The following is a 19,584-nucleotide window of genomic DNA, read 5'->3' on the forward strand; positions in this document are numbered from 1 at the left end:
TCTTCCCTTTGGCTGAATCGTCAAAAACGGGTCGTATCTTGATGAAATCGATTTTTTTCGAAGGTATACGCGCTTGGCAACGTAACTCATATCTCGGCAACGTTTGGTTTACAAATGATCAGCGTAGAAAAAAAGTTTTTATTGTCTGTTTGCCCGTTCTCTGTTATTCGTTCTGTGTGGACGCTTCCTAAAAACGCGAATAACTTCAGAACCGGCCACGAGATATTGGCGTCTGTCTTTTTTTTGCAATTTTCTTCTGTTTTTCGTACATCGCTATGAAACACGATAAGTGTCCGAGATTTGCAGCTATTTCAATATTGGCCCCCATATAGAGTTTAGTACCCTAATGCGACTTAGTGAAATTTGGTGGGGGCGGTGGCTAGGGGGTCGGTAAATATTTTTAAAAAATTAAAAACAGTATAGATGATCGAAAAAATTCTTGACCCAGAAGACGTATGAGGTGGTGAAAATTATTTATTCTTGATGATTTATTAAAAATGGATAGGGTGCGCCGGCAAATTGCAAAAAACTGAAAATTAGGTTCCCCTTATATGGACAATTGACAATAACTAAAAGGCTGGTTTTTTCTTCTAGAAAAAACAAAATTTCTTGAAAACTATTAACTTGATCGGCAAATTATTTTAATAAGAGACGCGGAAGATTCGGTACTATAACTTTAATTTCAAACATTTTTTGATTATGTACAGTGTTTTTTAATTATAGACAAAAATTCTTTTCGTCATTAAATTATTAGATATAAAACAAAATTCGTCAAAAATATGGTCAATTGGTTTAAACAGTGTTACAGGTCACATCGACAGCTACAACTTTTGTATTTACAGTTTTCGTCTATCACATACACTGTTCGAGATATTTGAAAACATCCAAATGAAAATCACTATTTCACGCTGTCAATCTAAACGCGATGACGTCATTTACTATTACTACGTACTGCATCTTCCAGGGCTATTACCTCTATATCGAACATTGTTTAAATTATGTGCCGGGTGTGTCGTTTATGAACAAAAAATCTAAAATAACCTAAAAATTTCCGTTTTTTTGGATAAATTATTGGGGATAAATGAAAAACTTCTGAAGATCCCTTAATTTGATTTGAACAGTATCGTAGACTGTGTCGAGAAAGAGTTTCAGATTTCGTCAATTCTACAGGGCGCGCGAGATATTTGAAAAAATATCATTCGACAACGCCATTATTTGTACAAATTTTGATATTTAACAAAGTTTGCCGTGACTTTAAGTTCTGCGAGACGTGAAAGACACTTTATACAGGATACAATACGTCCCTGTAGGACAAGCGGCTTCATTTTGAAATACAAGGCTGCTTCGCCCTATGAGATACGAACTTGTTTTATTACAGGCCTGTTAGGCAAATAATGTTTTTACATATTTAGTTGTGGAGTTTCCCCTATCGAGTAGGAGGCTGGGACTGCCCACGTGCGGGTGTTGAGTGCGAGTACTGAGCCAACATTCCACCTTGGCTTGGTTCCCGGAACATTAACAGACAGCTGTGTAATGTTCGGAACAGCTTAAGGTTTTTGTAACTTCAGTGGCCTGTTCTTGCAGCCTTGTTTTGCACCGCCAAAACTTGAAAGTGAGATTTGACACTTACACCTACCACCAGGTTCGAGGGAATAAATTATTGTTTGCGATTCACTTGTTTATTTCCTTCACGGGTGGAACTTCGGGTTGTTAAGTTTAGCTTTTTGAATCACGTGGCGCCTACCTACCACCTTCTGGGACTGACCGAGGTGCCCTTTACCGTCTTCCAACTTGGGCTTCTATTTAGTAATTTTTTTTTACCTTATTAATTTTTCTTTTTTGTTAGTGAACTAGCCTGGGCAGTGTCTTACCCTGAGATCGAGAGGTAAGATGATACAAAGAAAATTGCAGACAGCAATTCCCTATTAAAAAAATGATTTTGCATCATCGCCATTTTCGATTGGGTTTGCAAAACAACAGTCCCGCAAATATGTATAAAACAAAGGGTTTTGCGGGAGCAGATCGGGTCTTGTTTCCAGAGAAGAGCTTTAACGGGTGTAACAATAACTTTGAAACAAAAAGAGGAACAAATTTTAAGCGACTGCGGTGAATTCATAAAAAGAAAAAACGACGGCCAAGACGTGACCGAAGTGAAATATGTTTCTACCGAAAATCGACTTAGGAACGAATTTAAACGAATCTGTGGTCTTTTTTTCCTGCAAAAGAACGTGGCCAACAATCCTTACCGACTTCATATCCTTTTTTAAGAACGTATTATGAAATGACAACTGTCCAACGGCGGTGAATCTAAACCAAATTCATATATTTGATAAATCCAACGGAATTTGCCTAAATGTGTATGTTATAGAGTAAATTCAAAACCACAGTAAATGTTTTTATTCAGTGTTACCGGACCGTTTAACTAAAGACAAACGCGAAAAAAATGTCAATTTAATATTATTTTAAAATAAGCATTATACAAAAATTAATGATTTTGATCCGGTACCGACGACAAAGAAACTTCGCCATTTGTAATCTACGCCGATTTCGAAAGTCGACTTAAAGATCTAAATTTTATGATTTCAGACAAAATGAGAAATATGCATGAGGCATTATTGGTATTGGTATTGGTATTAAAGGGGGGCGTCCAAGAACTTAGGCCACCAGACGGGCCCGTTGTGCCCCCAGGCCGCTCTAGAGGGCGTCCAGAATGCCGCCCCTCCTATAGAAGGTCAGCCCAATACCGTGCACTGAGTCCGGATCGATCAGGGCCGTTCCGAAAACTCCCAATCTTGCCCATGTCAAGGCAGGGCACTCAAGCAAGCAAGCAAAGATGCCTTCTAAGCCAGCAATGTCCTGTGTACGCCCCTGTTAGTGCTCTACACTCTCTTCTGGTCAGTCTAAGCAGCTCCCTGGTCCGAGGAAGGGCGGGCCCATCCATCATAAGCCTCGCCTGCCTCATTCCCCGAGCAACTCTCCAGCCCACCGCGGCCCGGTCTCTCGCCCAGGCTTCGAGAGCTCCCCGCCTCACACACGGGGCGATCCCCAACCGGGGCTCTGACCCTATATGCCTATGCGAGCAGCCCACTCTGGCTAAGGCCTCCGCTGCCTCATATGCATGAGGCATATAGTGAGTTTCCTCTGACGACGATGTGTACTTGGGAACTTCATCTCTGCCATCGTCACTTCCATCGCTAGTATAGTCTCCGTTAGGGTCATCCAAGCAACAAGTCGCAGTAGCCGCGGCGGAAGGCTCGATCCCCAAACTCGGGAAATTTCCAACCATAATTCCAATGACCTTCACCAAGCTTCTGGCTTCTTTCACAAAAATTGAAGGGAATCGAGGCCTGACAATAGGAACCGATCGAAAACTAGCAAAACAAAATAACCCTAGGCACAATACCAACCTAACACTTCCAAACCAATACTTCAGAAAGCCGGAACCGAACTACTACGGACTTCGATAGAAAAATCTACTGCTTCGCTGTAAAGCAGCTTTGTATAACGTTAAAAAATGAAACCCATCAGAAATCAAATCCGAATTTGTAATTTTCGTGAGCTATGCAACCAGTATTTTACCAACCCACAGAAGCCGCGCTAAGCCAGTAATCGGCGTTAGCCACGTTGACTAAGGACTCTCGCCCAAATAATACGGCAGTAATAATCTTTAATAAATTAATATCTTAAATACGCCAATAAAGGGTAATAATAAAACGGAACCGTGACAAATTAAAACACAACGGGATAAAATTAAATTACACACAGATATTCCTCTCAATGAATTTTTAATGGCTTTAGATTTTACACTAAAATCCACATTTTTTCAATATAAAAACATGTTCTATAAACAAGTCGAAGGTTGTGCCACGGGTATGTCAATTTCAAGCATAGTTGCACAACTTGTTATGGAGTATCTAGAAGAAAATGTTATTAAAAACATTCAATTCAATTTAACTTTTTTAAATTTTAAACTAACAAAATTAAATTATCCAATATAATAAAAAACATCCGTACCTGTTTTGCATCCCACTCCAATCTGTATAAAATATTCGCTGACTTTTTTTTTTAATATATTAACACAACGTTAAATGTCATTAATTGTTATATATGTCACCTATACAAAATAAAAATATTTTGCAAAAGATCGAAATTACGATCGAAACATTAATAAATATTTAGAAGAATCACATTAATTGTTTTCGAGAGACCGAATACCCAAGAGAAATTGAAGAAAATATACACGCGACGGTCCAAGAAACTACGGCATATGGCAACATTGCCAAACACCTGTCAGCGAAGCGAAGGACGTAAACAATGCCGGCAAACCAAATACTAAAAGTCTTCCACTTCTACGTCGAGAACCAGGAGATGTGTACAAATAACAGCCAGGTAAGTAATAAAATGCTCCCTCTATGCATAACAAACCAGATACAGGGAACAGCAACCAACTAACCTAAAACAACCACGAGCATGTCTTCTCTTAGAGCCTTGGATACCGATTTGATCGCTCTCCTTTTAAGGAGCAACAACTAGAATAGAGACAGGCAATGCTACGGAGCCTCGAGTGCGAGGGATGTCGCAGGAATATACCAGGACGAACGAAAGCAATGGCTACAATGACCGTTACAACTCCGAGCAGCCTCTAGCCATCCAAGAAGTACTAAGGTCTCAATCTAAGGAAGTATGCAAACGTGTCTACATGCACTGGCGTGTAATACCGCCACAAGGCCAAAAAAGACGACGCAGGGGCATTATATACAGGGTTGGAAGAAGATAACCACCACTACACGGAATTTCCCAATACTACGTTAGAAATATTCTTTTAATGGCTTGTGCTAACTGTACCTGTAAATGCAATAAGATCCTAAATAAAAAATTGGCTGTTACTAAGGAGTTCTTTCCGTTCGAAAATTTTACCAGGGTTCTTGACGAATTGGCGGAAGCGCTAACGGTGAAGAATAGACCGTTACATATTTACCGACGGGACTCTTCTCCTACCTTTTGTAAACCAGGCGGCTTCACATTTATCAGCACACAGTGGGAGGTTGTTGTTCTCTAGTCAGTTCTGTAATGTTTTTAGAGCTCTATTAAGTTTGCCCAGTAACTCTATGTCTTTTCCTTCGCAGAACAGGACCCATTCAGCTATTATCTTGATTCGGGTTTAAAGGCCGTCGTCGATTGGAATTACTTCCTAACGTTTCGCTAGCACGAGTGGCGAGCTTCTTCAGAGGTCCTTCCAACTCCGATGTTGGACGTAGACTGACGATTTCTCCTGCGCAGGTTGTATTTATGCCGATTGGTGGTGGGCGGGGCTTGTTCCGCTTCGGTTGGTCTCGGGATATCGATCGGTACTGCTCGGGCGTTCCTAAGGATCGGGTTTCAGATTTGGTTGAGTTTAAGGGTCTCCTCCTTTCTGTTGAAATTGTGTGGATGTTTTTGTATCTCAATGGCTTCCCTGACTAGTCTGTTGTGATAGCCGTTACTCTGCCAATCCTGTTGGTGACACTCGGAATATACGGCAGATATGCGTGGGAGGTGAAGGGTCGTTGTTCGGTATCCCGTGATCTCGATGGTCTTGAGTTCATTGATCTTTCGATCTCCCTCTTGTTGTAGCCATTTCGCTGGAACGTAGTTTTTAGGTGTTCAAATTCCATCTGGAGGTTCTCCGGTTCGCAAATCCTTCGGGCTCGTTCTGTCAGGGTTCTGATAACCCCATACTTTTGACTTGGGTGATGGTTGGATAGAGCATGCAGGTATCTGTCCGTATGGGTTGGTTTTCTGTAAACTGTGTGGCCCAGCTTGTTACCTCGCTTCCTCACTAGTACGTCCAAGAATGCAAGTTGTTGGTCATTTTCAGTCTCCATAGTAAACTGGATGCTGGGATGTTGACTGTTGAGATGCTGCAGAAAGTTGTTGAGCTTGTCCATACCATGTTTCCAAATCATGAAGGTGTCATCCACGCACCGGAACCACTTTGCTGGCTTGTACTCTGAGGTCTCGATCGCTTTTTCCTCAAAATAAATAAGTTGGCTATAACCGGGTTTAATGGGCTTCCCATTGCCACTCCATCCACCTGTTCGTAGAAGTTTCCCTTAAACACAAAATAGCTACCGGTCAGACAGACTTCAAAAAGTCAGCAAATATCGACAGGAAATATCCAGTTCACCATGTCCAAGCAACTCTTCAGAGGTACTTTGGTAAACAGTGAGACGACGTCGAAGCTCACAAAGATGTCGTTTTGTTCAATATTGATATCTTGAATCTTGCGCATGAAGTCGGTGGAGTCCTTGATGTAACTGGTGCCGTGTCCTATGTGTGGTTGGAGCAGCGATGCCAAGTGTTTAACCAAGTAATACGTTGGTGATCCGGGTGCGCTAACTATTGGTCTTAACGGGACATCTTGAGAGTCGAGTTGAGTTTCTCTAAAAGCAAATTGAATTTTGTAAAATCCCACAAGTCGATATTGAATTTATCGATAGCTGCAAGATTCTCTGAAAATGTTGAAAGCAATCTCCTCAGTTCGACAACCGAGTCACTCTTCATAGTCCGAGCCCGTAAGATCGACAGCCAATAATCGGTTAACATCAATCGATCTTTTAATAACGCTTCACGAGAGCATTGTAAGCTATACTACCAATACGACCAAATAAGACAATAAAAATTGAAATTTTTCAATGTTTGAAAGGGAAGAATTATTATGGATTAAGGTGTTAAACATATCAAAAAATGTAGGCCAATTTTTCAAGTCACCATCAAATTTCGGAATGGCAATACGGGGGAGTCGGAGATTACTATTTCTTTGCGAGTCTCGACTAACTACGATGGTGCCGGTGAGCCTTAGGTTCCACTTTCTCAAATAATCGCTTGGCAATAGATCGAATTGAATAATGCAATTGATGAAAGTGATCTTGAACCGCAAACTGTCGATCTCTTTCCGAATCATTCGCTAAGGAGATTACTTCCAATTGCAAGGACTCAAAAGTGCTAGCTAAACTTGACATCCATAAAATTGCATAAAATTTCATCATCATCGGGTTCAACGCGAGCTTTCTCACCCGCTAACAATATATCGTTAAAGCGTCTAAGTGTTAAATCCCGCTTAGCACTAAATGTATCCATTTCCGACATTCTAAATCGTTTTGTAAACAAATGCACACAATTCAATTCAATTATGCGTTTCATAAAAAAATGTTGGGCACGACTGCTAGGATCATTCGCCCATTGCCGACTTCCGTCGAGGATTTTCGCTTCTGGTCATTGACCACCACGTACAAAGAAGAAGAATAACCAATAATTTGCTCAGCTAGCAAAAAACGATTCTGACCGATACCAAAAAAAATCGGCTTCCCCCCGCTTCCACCGCGGACCATCCGGGCCCATCCGGCCTCCATACCGGCGTGAACAGGGAAAAACGACGGGGCCGACGACGATTATCACTTTAAAACATGCACTGAACACTAAAAACACTAAGTCCACACAGTGGAAACCGATATCAAACTTTTGAGGACGAATACAAGGGATTCTGTCGGGAGCAAACGGAGGTTAAACCGCCGCGTGCAATGCTCCACCACAGAATCAACAAATGCACACCTAAGTCTCGAAATCGTTTTGAACAAAATTCTTCTTTCCAAAAGCTACAGAGTACCCGCTGTAAATTAAAAGGAAGAAGAATTTGAGCACCCAGAAAATAAGTTTAGAACGAATCAAATAAAGAAGACGGCCGCAATTCGAATCGACGGTAAACGCTTTTTCTGAGACCGCTTTTTTGCGCTCCAAACTTTACACGTTTTTTGCTAACCTGTTCACGATAGCGAACATTAAATTACTAAAGTTTGTGAATGACTCTAAAAATCCAAAAGACTGATTCTAATCCTGGGAGAAGGAGCAATATGTGAAGGGTTGGGGGAAGGTGGTTGTAAATCACCCTCAAAACTTAAACGGGAAAGAGCGGCAAGAAAACGGTAGGACATACAACACCCGAAACGATTAATCACCCACCTTGATGGTTTCCCGCGTCGTCGTCTGCCCGGCTGGGTCTCCTTAGGGGTATTTTCTGAAGCATTGGGGGGTGGTAAGGAACAGAGGGCGGGGTTTTCGCGAACCGGTCACGGAAGAGAGCTTGTTTTTTCGTGGATCGCACTACAGACCCTCACGCAAGTCTGTCTTTTCTCGAGGCTTAACCAAGGTTGGGTATGGTGGGGGTGTTGTATACTCAACTCAAAGGAAAAAAATTATAAAGTTACCAAAAAATGTTATTCAACCCTTAACCAGATACATTGTAAGTTAATTAAAATATGTTTATTTATTTCGCGCATTTCTAATATTTCCCCGATTAGCAAATTTAAACATATCGGATGTCAATACTTTGTAAATGTCAATAAATCATACATTTTATCGAAGCGTGTTTATTTAATAAGTTTAATTGAATTCTCTTATCGTCGCCGCCGCGAAATAAACGAGTCGTCGTCGGCTATCCCATGTAAGCCGAGTTAGGCTATAGGAACAGCGCGTCGGCGGCGCTTATCCGAAGATTCGAAATTCAAATCCCGACCGCGACACCGGTCGGTTTTTTCTCCTCTCAAAAATACGCCCATTTATTTCCCTCGTAGTGCCAAAAAGGCACTACTAAATTTATTTTTCTAACAAACCCCTTTTTTACCGGGAGTGAGTTTACCAAAGAGGCACTAACGCAAAAACTACACCTAGCAGGGCCGGAATTGCCTTAAAGGCACTAACGCGAAAACTACCCCTCAAGCGGGGTTGGAACCGCCAAAAAGGCACTAACGCGAAAACTAACCGTCTAGCGGGGTCGGAATTGCCAAAAAGGCACTAACGCGAAAACTAACCCCCTAGCGGGGTCGGAATTGCCAAAAGGCACTAACGCGAAAAATTAACTCTCTAACGAGGTCGGCGTGCCGAAAGGCACTGTGACGTCATAAAAATAACGATGGGTGCGAATACACACCTACACCTCACGTTCGACACAGGTAAGGTGACATTACACCTGTAATTAGCGACAGGGGTCACCTACACCTAACGGTTACCACAGGTCAGGTGACATTACACCTACACCTGTAATTAGCGACAGGTGAGACACCTTACTTTTTCAGCTGCTACGACCCCTTCTGGAGGGATGATGGTCACCTAGATATCATCCCCGGTCACAGTTAAGTGTGTAGATAACTACTGATATTCTAAAAGGCAAACCTATTGGTGCAATTGCCGAGATAAAAGAAGAAAAATTAAATCTCTACCGCGAGCACAAGGAGAATGGTTTGAGGCTTTTAAAGATGACAAAAAAAAGTGGTAGTTTGCGAAGAAAATATCCAGCAGCTCGAAACTCAGATAGCAGTTGTTCAGGCCGATCTTTTAGTACTGCGCTTACGTGCCGAAGAATACACAGTAAAAAGCGGATATTTTCAAAATTTTGGTCTAGCAGATATTGTATAAAATTGTAAAAAATATTCAGTAACTGTAATGTGATAAAAAAATAAAATCCCAACAATATATTTCCAGTCATTTTATTTCAAATATTTGAGAGGACGCTTTTGGTCAGATCTAAATTATGTCTAAAAATAACTGCGGAACAGCTCTCGAACATGTTCAAAACGTCTAAAAGGTTTCGACAGATCCGAAACAGATATGACCCAGTAATGATAAGCATTTCCGGAGAAAATCTTAATTAACCGGAAGGAAGGAACGTACTCGAAAGTTTGCATTATTTTAACTTCGTTATCGGAGAAGGAAATAACGTTATTAACATGTGACCACCGCCACAGTCAGTCTTCATTCTTTGGATTTTTTTGTTTTCACCGCATAAAAATAGTAAGTGTTAAGTGATACTAGAACAGTTCGGGAGTGAGAGGCAAAAAAATAATGTTCGCCTGCGAATATTGCAACCGCTAGTTCAGCCGAAAAGACCAGCTCGCGAGGCACGGGCATTGTGACGTATGCGGTGGGATATACGACGTCATCAACGCGAGAAATATGAGGTGTCCAATGGAGGAGACCCCGTATCATCCGCTCACCGAGGGACCTGTTTTGGCATGGGCAGGATTTGGAGTCTTCTGATCGATCCGGACTCAGTGCACGGTATTGGGCTAAAGGAGTTGTTGACCTATAGAAGGATCGGTATTCTGGACGCCTTCTAGCGCGGTCTGAGGGCACAACGGACCCATGTGGTTTCCTAAGTGCTAGGACGCAGGGGTGCCACCCTTTAAGACCAATACCAAAGACCCGAAAAGACCCGCCGCCGTCCCTATTGCTGCTGACGAAGCCAAGCGCCCGAGACCTTACCTACCGGAAGGTAAAATTTTTTACATTTTCTTTACGAGACAGGTATTGGTCGACAACATCGAAAAAAGGTATTTTTAAAACTCCGATTTTTAGATTCGTTTCGAGTCATGGCGTCCAGCTTGGACAAATTGAGTCGAAATTTAAACGATAGAATTTCAACTTATTCGACAGAAGGGCGTCTTTCCCTATACATACCTCATTAGATTTCTTCAATGCTTTAGATTTTTTCAGCTATGTACGTCTTAGTCAATAAAATGTACTATGCCTATTGCTTATTTTTTCCGCCCCTCTGAATATATGAGCAGATACCAATAAAGGCGAGCTTTCCTCTTATCAGTTTAACGGATGTGCCTGCAGACAATACTTCCTCGCATATTGCTCGCGTAAGCGGCGTATTTGCGACGTGCCGTAAATAAACTATAGTTTCTATCTTAAAAAATTATTGACGTTTGCGGGTTATCTTTAATAATTTAATTATATGCGACCTGGACGACCCAATTGTCTCGCTGCGAACAAAAACAAACAGCGAGAGAGATATTTATATAGATTATGCGCGGCCACGGTGACATAATAGTCTCGCTCCGCGTAACATCGTCGGTCAGGCTCGCCTCCCGCGAGTACCTTGCTCTCCTCAGTAAGACCAGGCACTTGTAATTTTTGCAACGCCGACGGTGTCTAAAAAAACAATTTTATCAAAAAATTGCATGTTTCACACTTTTGTGTCGCGTCAGAAATATGTGGAATATGAAGTTAATTTTGCCATCTTTAATAAGATTAGGCTGCTTTTCTTTCTATAAGTATAATAATTTTTATATTAACTTTAAGAATTTTATTTTTGTTTATCGTATGTGATGGGTTTTTACAAATTTACTTACATTTTTGTTGAACTTAAAATAATTAACTACAGAGGCTAAAAACTTCTATAAGTTCATTACTACCCATCACCGTGTTCGAATAATTATTAAAAATTACAATTTTTGAAATTATTACCTTAAATTACTTTACCAACATATTCCGATGTTTAAAAATTTTTACTGTTTAAAGTTAGAGTTTAAAGTTAGTATAAACATCTGCTGTACTGTTTTCCGAAATTAAATTCTCTACTTTCCTACAATCCTTTCCTAACTTTTTCCTTTATAAAATGGATATTTTGTTTTGGTTTTTGCTAAATATTTTACAATTCTATTTAAATTTAGTATGGCCTGATTATATGGTATGTTTTGTTTGGTAAATAGATCATGCTTTCCACAGCATCACAGTTTCTTTTGTTATGACCTACCTGTTTTTCTTCGTAGGTATTGTAACTGGTTTGATCTTTTCCATACTAAATTGTTTCAAGACAATTTTGGTATATGTCATGTTATTGTCTATAACATTTTAAAATAACATACGCTGAATATACGTTTTTTTAACACCTTTATTTCCGTGACCTTCTACTACCACGGCTACCATAGAACAGAGTCCCGCGCGAACCATGGAATTTCCCTGGTAGCATCGGTTGCCTGATGGCACAGTATAACTTTCTTGATCTAGTTTTACCAAGATTTGAAAATGCGTAAAAATAAACAAATTAATTTTTTTTTCAATTTTTTAGTTTTACTACGTTTACAACTCTACTCTCGTACGGAAGTGGAAGCGAATATTTATGCTGGAAACGAAAATTACGACTCCGAAGAAAAGGCAGTAGGAAGAAACAGGTCCTTAAAATTAGGGACCGAAATCTCCAAACCTGAGGTTCACAAAGACCCCTCCCTTTGTACGAGGGATAAATTTGATGCAGGAAGGAATAGGAAGGCCCAGACATTGGCCACATACAATAAAATCTAAATCCTAACCGTCGTACGGGAGTCTAAGCAAATATTTCTGCTGGAAACAAAAATTATCCACTTGATAGATATTATCCTCGATAAGTGAAAGTGTGTAAATTTCAATTAATGTAGGAAAAAATATTTTCAGTTTTTTAGTTTCCCTCAATAGCAACTCTTGTACGGGAGTGCAAACAAATATTTTTTTGATAGATAGTAGAAAGGAAGAAAGGTTCTTATATTTTGATATATAGGGAGGTGAAAAATAGTTTATATGTTAAGGTTTGTTTTAAAAATTTCCGCGGCCACTGATCATTCGGCGCTTTCCGTATTTTGGCTTCAACCGTTTTAAATTAACTTTTATATAAAAATTAAAAAACAATTTTATTATGTGAATTATATATTCAAGGCCCATAAAAGCCACTTGGGTAAAAATAAATATAAAGTTAGTTTTCTTTGGTAAAAATTATAAAATATAAACGAAATAAACATAGAGACCCAGTTACGTAATTGTGAAGATATTTAAAAAAAAAATTATAATGCCAAATTCAACTATTAAGCAAATATTAAATTATATTTGAAACACATCACATTTGACTGTAATCCCTTCCGCTCTCTTCTGCAAACACACTTTCTGCCGACAAACTTATCTTTCCTAAAAAAACATATAGAAAATTCAATTAGAATTTCAAACTGGACTTCTTATTTTTTTATGTTCTGGCACTTTTGCGTTATAAATTTTATGACAAAATATTTTTACATCTATACCATATACTAATACGAAATAACACTTAATTTGACACTTTTATTACGCTGCTATTTCTCCATCCTATGAGGAATATGCGTTATGTCCTGGACATTGCTTCAATTACTTATCAGCTTTGTTGCAAGCGCACGGAGATTGCATCAAAAGAAAATTTAAAAGTGTTTCTCAAACAATTGGGACTTGCACTTTATTAAATATCAAAAGTCTTTAACCAGTTCTATAGATATTTTTACAACTTTCTTGGTAGAATAAGTTTTTGTAATCATTAACGTAAACTTGGTTTGAGAAAAAAGTATGTTTAAACAGAAAGAATAGAGAACTCCTACACTTCAAGGTTCCTAGACTACTACTACCACACTTATACTAATACTGTTTACATATGGGAAATTAACTAAAATGCTCATGACTAGTGCCCAGAAATGTATATGTCTAGAATTGACTTTTTTTGTATTTTGAATTAATATATTAATATTTTCACTTAACTAATTTTCATTTTGTTTAACTACACAATAATAACAGGTGTCGACAAACAACCTTTATAACACAGAAACAATGGAAATCAATAACACTCTTAGAAGTCATTTTTTTAATAAGATGGTCCCCTATGTTTCTAATTATACCCATAGAGTAACAGCAGGTACAGTAGTTAAACTTACGAGTTTAATATAGAGTAAATTTGTTGAAACTAAACAAGTAAAGACAAAAACAATTTACTCACCCAGTATTTTCTTTAACCATTCTCCAATTAAAATTTATCTTACATTTGCCCTTGTGACTAGTGTGTGGTTGACTAAGAAATATATTTACAAAAAAGCATATAATAAAAAAAGGACTTACACTTCACTAATCCCTCCAAATCTCTTTTCATGAACATCTCTTCTACAAGTACAACTTTTGCTGACAAACTTACTTTTACTAAAAAGAAAAGTAGAAAAAAAGGATATAAGAAATGCAAACTCAATTTCAAAACAAAATTCTTACTTTTTTATATGTTTCTCTGGTATGTTTCCTTTAAAAATTTTAAGACATTTGCACTTCAAATTGATAATCTGTTTACTAAAAAATACTTTCATAATTATAACAGACACTAATACAAAATAACACTTAATTTTAGTCAAATTTATTATATCTTGAACATTGCTTGAATTACCTATCAGCATTCTTGCAAGCCCACAGAGGTTGCATATCAAAGAAATTTAAAAGTGTTTCTTAAACAAATGGGACTTGCGCTTTATCAAACGTCAAAAGCCTTTATTGTAGATTATTTCACCAGTTCTATAGATATTTGCAGACAAACTGCTCAAAAGAGGTGGAAATGAAATATATATATATATATATATATATATATATATATATATATATATATATATATATATATATATATATATATATATATATATATATATAATATATATATATATATATATATATATATATATATATTGGCCAATCAAAACTGACATGAAGTTGTCCAAATCGGTAAAATAGACATAAGTTGCTAACTGCCTCTTTTCATGCCATTCTACTTCTATTAGGGAGTATTTTCCAAAAAAAATGTATTGACAGAAAATTTGATTTTCCAGCCTCAGTATGTGGACAACATAATATAGCTCAGACATCCCAAAGCTTGCTTCAATCGCAAATACATTTTTCATAAATATAAACTTGGTTTGAAAAAAACAACAAACAAAACAAAGATTGTATTGGTTAGAACATAATTAAAGAGAACTCCTTCACCTAAAGATTTCTTGACTACCACTACACTTACTTAATGCTTACATATGGATAAGAAATATTTAGTAGTATTTTGCAAGTATTATGAGATGTTGCTCAGAACTATATGTGTTTAGAATTGACTTTTTGGTATTTTGTCTTAATATATTAATATTTTCAATTAACTAAATTTCAATGTGATTTAATAGACAAAAATAACAAGTGTTGACAAACAAACCTTTTTAATAGAGAATTTAATGTAACTTTTTTAACAAGGTTGTCAGAGCATTCTACCATGTTGCTAAGTGGTTTATGAGCCATAGAGCAGTAGCGGGCACAGCAGTTAAGCTTAGAAATTTCATACGGAGTAAATTTGTGAAAACTAAACAAGTAATAACAAAAACTATTTACTCACCCAGTCTTTTCTTTAACCATTCTCCTATTAAAATGTATCTTACATTTGCACTTGGAACTAGTGTGTGGTTGACTAAAAAATACATTAACAAAAAAGCTTGCAATAAAGAAAAGCACTTACACTTCACTAATCCCTTTTAATATCTTTTCATGAAAATCTCTTCTACAAGCACAACTTTTGCTGACCAACTTATTTATCCTAAAAACAAAGGTAGAAATAAAGGGATATGGGAAATTTAATTCAATTTCAAAAGAAATTTCTTACTTTTTAGTATTTTCTTCTGGTGCTTTTCTTTTATAAATTTTGATACATTGGCATTTCCAGGTGGTATCCACTAAAATAAGACTTTAACTATAACAGCAGTAATCGGCACACTATATAAAAAACATACTTGTAATTTTCATCAGATACTTTTCCAATAATATAAATAACTTCGAAAATGTGGCAGTCTAATTGTCAAAGTAAATTTCCTTCTCTTGCCAAATTGCTTTTTTTTAAAATGTTGTGCAATTTCTTCTGTATCCTACAGATGTACACTAAGTGTGCTGAAGGTGAACAGGTTTAATCAATTAAATAATTTTACTACACCTGTGCTTACAGAGATTACGAGTAGTGGTGTTGCCACACTTGCTCTTTTTCACTATCCTTGCGCCTACACCGGGATCGCAAGGATGGTGTCATTGCGTCGTTAGTGTTGTGTGAACCGTTCATTTTACGACAACCGAATCAATCAGTGATCGATTACGAAAAGGACGAATCTTTTCAATCGGATTCATTTGAATTTGAATTATTGTTGTGTCTACATTTTCTGTTTGAGCTATAATAATAGTTAGCTGTCTTCTGCTTTTTACTGCATCATCAATATAATTGATACGTATTGGGTTGGACGAGTAATACATTAATTTCTGTAAATTAAATACCTGACTGAAAATAGATAGTTCATTCAATATTCAATTCAACACATAAGTAAATCCACCAAGGATATCGCAACTCAATAATATACAAATATTATAACAATACTCAAATTCCTTTTCTATAGTCTGTTTCTGTCATTCATTTCAATCTGTAACAATTCAAAAGAACCGTATTCCGCAAGACGAATTGACACAACTCTAGGCACGCCTTAAATTAACCATGGAAAGAAAAATAATACCTATGCTTGGTCACTGTATAAAAAGGAGTTTTTAATTGCAAGAAATCGGGCAACAGACCAAGTCTGTATCAAAAGCGTCTAGTCTCTGCTGAGACATAATTGATAAACAGAATGTTTAGGTTAGAGCCAGCAATTTGTATAGAGATATCAAATTTAATAGTTTAAATGTTTAAAAGCCGGAATGCAATTGATTTTAGAAGGTAAATTCATAGGGTGGTGGGGTATCAAAACTCCTCAACGAATAGTTTTCCACGAGGTAAAATTGATTTAATATTTTATAATAGCTCAAAAGAGGCATTTTGCATGTTTATCGCAAAAAATGTCGCATTTTATATTATTATCCTTTGTAGGTTGTAGATTAATAGATATATGTAAATTTCAGTTATTGGAAAATAATATCTTAAATGTACAGAAACAAAATGTTAAGCATCAGGAAGGGACAACACAATCATAAACACTTGGAGGACCAACCACAAGGCGGAAATATTAAGAGTTGCAAGCATGTCTGACAGAGAAAGGAACTTGAGGGAATTTATAGAATAGATCTGCTTCAAGGTAGATAAATTATTAGTATCGAGTATATAGGTATTAATAAATTTCAATTATGTTAATGTTATTTTAGAATATTCCTGTAGAACTAGAAGATTTAACTAGTGCTCTGGAAAAAGCAAGCTAGCGGCCTAGACATTAGTTTGATTATACAGTGTTGTCATTTTTCTCTCAAGCCTCTGTATGAAAGGATTCCAATTTGAGAAATGGGGATTAAACATGATTTTACATTTGTTGGTGATATTCTCTAAATTGCCACATATAGGCATAAAGATTTGATTGTTATTTTTTTGGTTTTTGATTTAGCATCTAACCTATTATTCTTTGGTAGAGTAATATACCAGGCTGAAGCTTGCTTAGATTTTCACCCATGCCAAATTGTAGAGGGTGCCACTACTCTAACTATCGCCCTATTTGGAGTCCGACTTAGTTCATACAACACTTTAAGGCCTCATCCAATAAAGACTTTGGAATACCAGAATCAACAATCTTTGTCCTAACTTTATCCAGTAAAGTTGTAACATACTGTAAAAGGTTTTTACCAGCTTCATATTTAGTTTTTAATGTTTTTATCATTAGGAGATGAGAATAATTATTTAATATAGTTGGAAAGTACTTTTTTCAGCGTAGTTAAACGTAAGTTCGAAGTTAAAGGTCGTTGGTGGGTTTTTTGCTTTTGTAACGTGGTGAGTCTTTGGTTCTTTGATATGTCGTTTTCTTTATATGTGCCTGACCATTTTCCCAACTGTTAAATTTGTCTGTTTTTCTTTTTGAATGCCGTTGAGCAGACTATTCCCTACAGAATCGAATTGGGTTGCATTTTTGTTGGGTCTTTGTCGTTTCCGGTTATTTTAGTTATTAATTAGTGACTCTTCTAGGCATAAGTTTCCTTTGTTTTACTATTTTAATCTGTGCAGCCTTTACTTTAATGGCTAACACGTGGTTCTCTGTTTGTGCAAGGGGTACTGTGCCCCCTCTGCTGTTAGAGTTTAATTGATGTATGTATTGACAAGCCCAGTGTATTTTTCTTATTTTTGTGATAGAGTGTTTCCCTTTTACATTTTAGTGTCCTGAGAAAGCCTAAATAATTGGGCGAAAGCTGGACTTAACAATAAAAAGAGCAATGAGCATTTACATCTTTTATTGCTCCCTCTATATTAGTCAATATTGGGCGATCCCACAGTTATTTTGTGCAACAAGTTACCAGTAGCCCCTTACTGTATTTACTCTTTGCTTCTAGGAGTAAGAATGGGATAATTCTATCGGAGGATTGGAATCACATATGGCACTGACGTCGTGACTCCCAGATACCTACAAGATGGCACACAACAATTGTGGCGCATACTTCAACGACTGAACAACACTAACCATAGACAACTTGAATTTCTAGCACAAAAGGTAACTAAAAAAATGCACAACATGTCTACCGCAGATTGTGACCGGTTTATCAGACTTTCTACGTGGAAAGAACCTTCCTTTTAATATTTTAGATGATTTTTTATTCACACAGAACATTCAATTCAATTCGATTTTATTAAATTAAGGGGAATAATTTAAAAAAGATCAAAGGACTTAGGCAGGCCGAAGATTCATTTTCTTTGCCGATTATGTTAAATGGTTTAAGAACATTTCTAGCACAAAAAATACTTGCTGAAGTTTGTGGTTTTCTAGCCATTGAGACATTGAGAGACGGACAAGGGAATTTCTGAGCTAACTCTAACCTACCAATTACCAAGTCTGACAAGGGTCACGGTTGCCATGTCTAGAGAATCATATATACAAAAATCATTGGAACTCCTTGGAGATAATGCAACGTATATTCCAGTCCATAGAGACCCTACGTCCTCAACAAAAAATAAATGTAATACATTAGTGAAAAAAATTAAAGAACAAGGGTATATTGAAGAAGCCATCTCAAAAAAACTTATCACATAAAACCGTGTATGCCCAAAGTATTATGGCTTACCGAAAGTCCATAAAGAGGACTGCCCACTGTGTCCTATAGTGTCTTGTGTCGGAGAAACTACACAGCCATTGACATGTTTCGTTGGTCAGATTTTGAGCGCCTGAATTCAATAAATTTAGAATTAGAAACACGTTCGAATTTGACGAACTTGTTAACGGTGTTCAAATACCTCAGGGCTTTGTGCTTGCTTCTTTTGATGTGGTGTCTCTTTTTACGAATATCACCCTAGAATTAGTATTGGCAATTTTCGACGAGCATTTCAATTTGATTGAACCCAATTGTAATATTCAAAAGTCAAAAGTGCCGTAGTAACCGTGTTTCAAAAACTGTGGCTTAAAACTTTAAAACTTTTGAAATTTAATATGTTATAGTATTGCCATAGTGTTTTGTGAGAGGTCTCATCTTTCTATTTTAAATAACGACTAACATTCTTGCATGTAATCAATTCTTCTACCAACGAAAAATGCGAGAGTCTATAGAGATCTGTAAACAACTTAACAATCTTAACTCTCTACCTGAGTCGCGGTTTGAGCAGATTGCTATTCAAGAAAAGCCCTGTAGTGTTGGTTTAGGTGAAAAAATTTTGTGGGTCTGTGATCTAGTCGAATACTAAAATTATTGTCTGTGCGTTTTTCACCGTGGTTAAAGGTAAGTTCGAAGATAATGGTCGGTGGTGGGTTTTTTGCTTTTTATTCTTTGGTTTTGTAAGGTGGTGATTCTTTGATTTATCAAGTTTTCTTTATATGTGCCTGAAAATTTTTCCAACTGTCAAATTTGTCGTTTTTTTTTTAAATGTCGTTGAGCAGATTATCACCAGACCACCAGACAGAATAGAATTGCGTTGCATTTTTGTTGGGTCTTTGTCGTTTACGGTTATTTGACTTATTGATTAGTGACTCGTTGTCTAGGCATAAGTTTCCT

The 19,584-nt window shown here is 37.2% G+C and overlaps 2 protein-coding genes and 1 long non-coding RNA gene across 23 annotated transcripts in view; 1 reads left to right on the forward strand and 2 right to left on the reverse strand.

The window, feature by feature from the left end:
• Positions 1–5,127: 5,127 nt before the first annotated feature.
• LOC132697596 (uncharacterized) lies at positions 5,128–7,189 on the reverse strand. The gene is made up of 2 exons (XM_060663152.1): positions 7,056–7,189; positions 5,128–6,422 (listed from the first exon to the last, which is right to left on the reverse strand). The coding sequence occupies exon 2, from the start codon at positions 5,943–5,945 to the stop codon at positions 5,460–5,462; it is 486 nt and encodes a 161-aa protein (XP_060519135.1). The 5' UTR covers positions 5,946–6,422; positions 7,056–7,189; the 3' UTR covers positions 5,128–5,459.
• Positions 7,190–9,519: 2,330 nt separating this feature from the next.
• Positions 9,520–15,657, reverse strand: LOC132697595 (uncharacterized). Of its 5 annotated transcripts, none has more exons than XR_009618218.1 (9): positions 15,387–15,527; positions 15,260–15,329; positions 15,116–15,193; positions 14,996–15,067; positions 13,849–13,923; positions 13,705–13,782; positions 13,586–13,657; positions 10,492–12,756; positions 9,520–10,296 (listed from the first exon to the last, which is right to left on the reverse strand). XR_009618218.1 is itself a non-coding variant. In XM_060663148.1 (9 exons), the coding sequence occupies exons 2-9, from the start codon at positions 15,397–15,399 to the stop codon at positions 12,657–12,659; spliced, it is 558 nt and encodes a 185-aa protein (XP_060519131.1). In that variant the 5' UTR covers positions 15,400–15,540; positions 15,594–15,657; the 3' UTR covers positions 12,055–12,656. The 5 variants fall into 5 exon arrangements, 4 of the variants coding, with proteins under 4 accessions (XP_060519134.1, XP_060519133.1, XP_060519131.1 ...); XM_060663148.1 differs by lacking the exon at positions 9,520–10,296 and adding an exon at positions 15,594–15,657 and having other exon boundaries at positions 12,055–12,756; positions 15,387–15,540; XM_060663147.1 differs by lacking the exon at positions 9,520–10,296 and having other exon boundaries at positions 12,055–12,756; positions 15,387–15,567.
• Positions 15,658–16,236: 579 nt separating this feature from the next.
• LOC132697597 (uncharacterized) overlaps positions 16,237–19,584 on the forward strand; it is a 45,944-nt gene continuing 42,596 nt past the window's right edge. For 13 of the 17 annotated variants that reach the window (XR_009618225.1, XR_009618219.1, XR_009618221.1 and 10 more), the window contains exons 1-2: positions 16,268–16,404; positions 16,531–18,095. This is a non-coding gene — a long non-coding RNA (uncharacterized LOC132697597). Of the gene's footprint in view, positions 16,405–16,530; positions 18,096–19,584 lie in introns of all 17 variants that reach the window. The other 4 variants (XR_009618230.1, XR_009618224.1, XR_009618232.1 and 1 more) reach the window with 4 other exon arrangements.

The sequence above is a fragment of the Cylas formicarius genome, unplaced genomic scaffold (genome assembly GCF_029955315.1).
Source record: "Cylas formicarius isolate icCylForm1 unplaced genomic scaffold, icCylForm1.1 PGA_scaffold_25__1_contigs__length_1324815, whole genome shotgun sequence".
Taxonomy (NCBI): Eukaryota; Metazoa; Arthropoda; class Insecta; order Coleoptera; family Brentidae; genus Cylas; species Cylas formicarius.

Bases quoted from the DNA above. Each gene is read 5' to 3' on its own strand.
- LOC132697595 (XM_060663148.1), bottom strand. The intron at 15,068-15,115 runs GTAAGTGCTTTT...TGTATTTTTTAG, and splicing joins TTAAAAGGGATTAGTGAAGT to TCAACCACACACTAGTTCCA. The intron at 12,757-13,585 runs GTGAGTAAATTG...ATGTTTTTTTAG, and splicing joins ATGGTTAAAGAAAATACTGG to GAAAGATAAGTTTGTCGGCA.
- LOC132697596 (XM_060663152.1), bottom strand. From the start codon at position 5,945: ATGATTTGGAAACATGGTATGGACAAGCTCAACAACTTTCTGCAGCAT.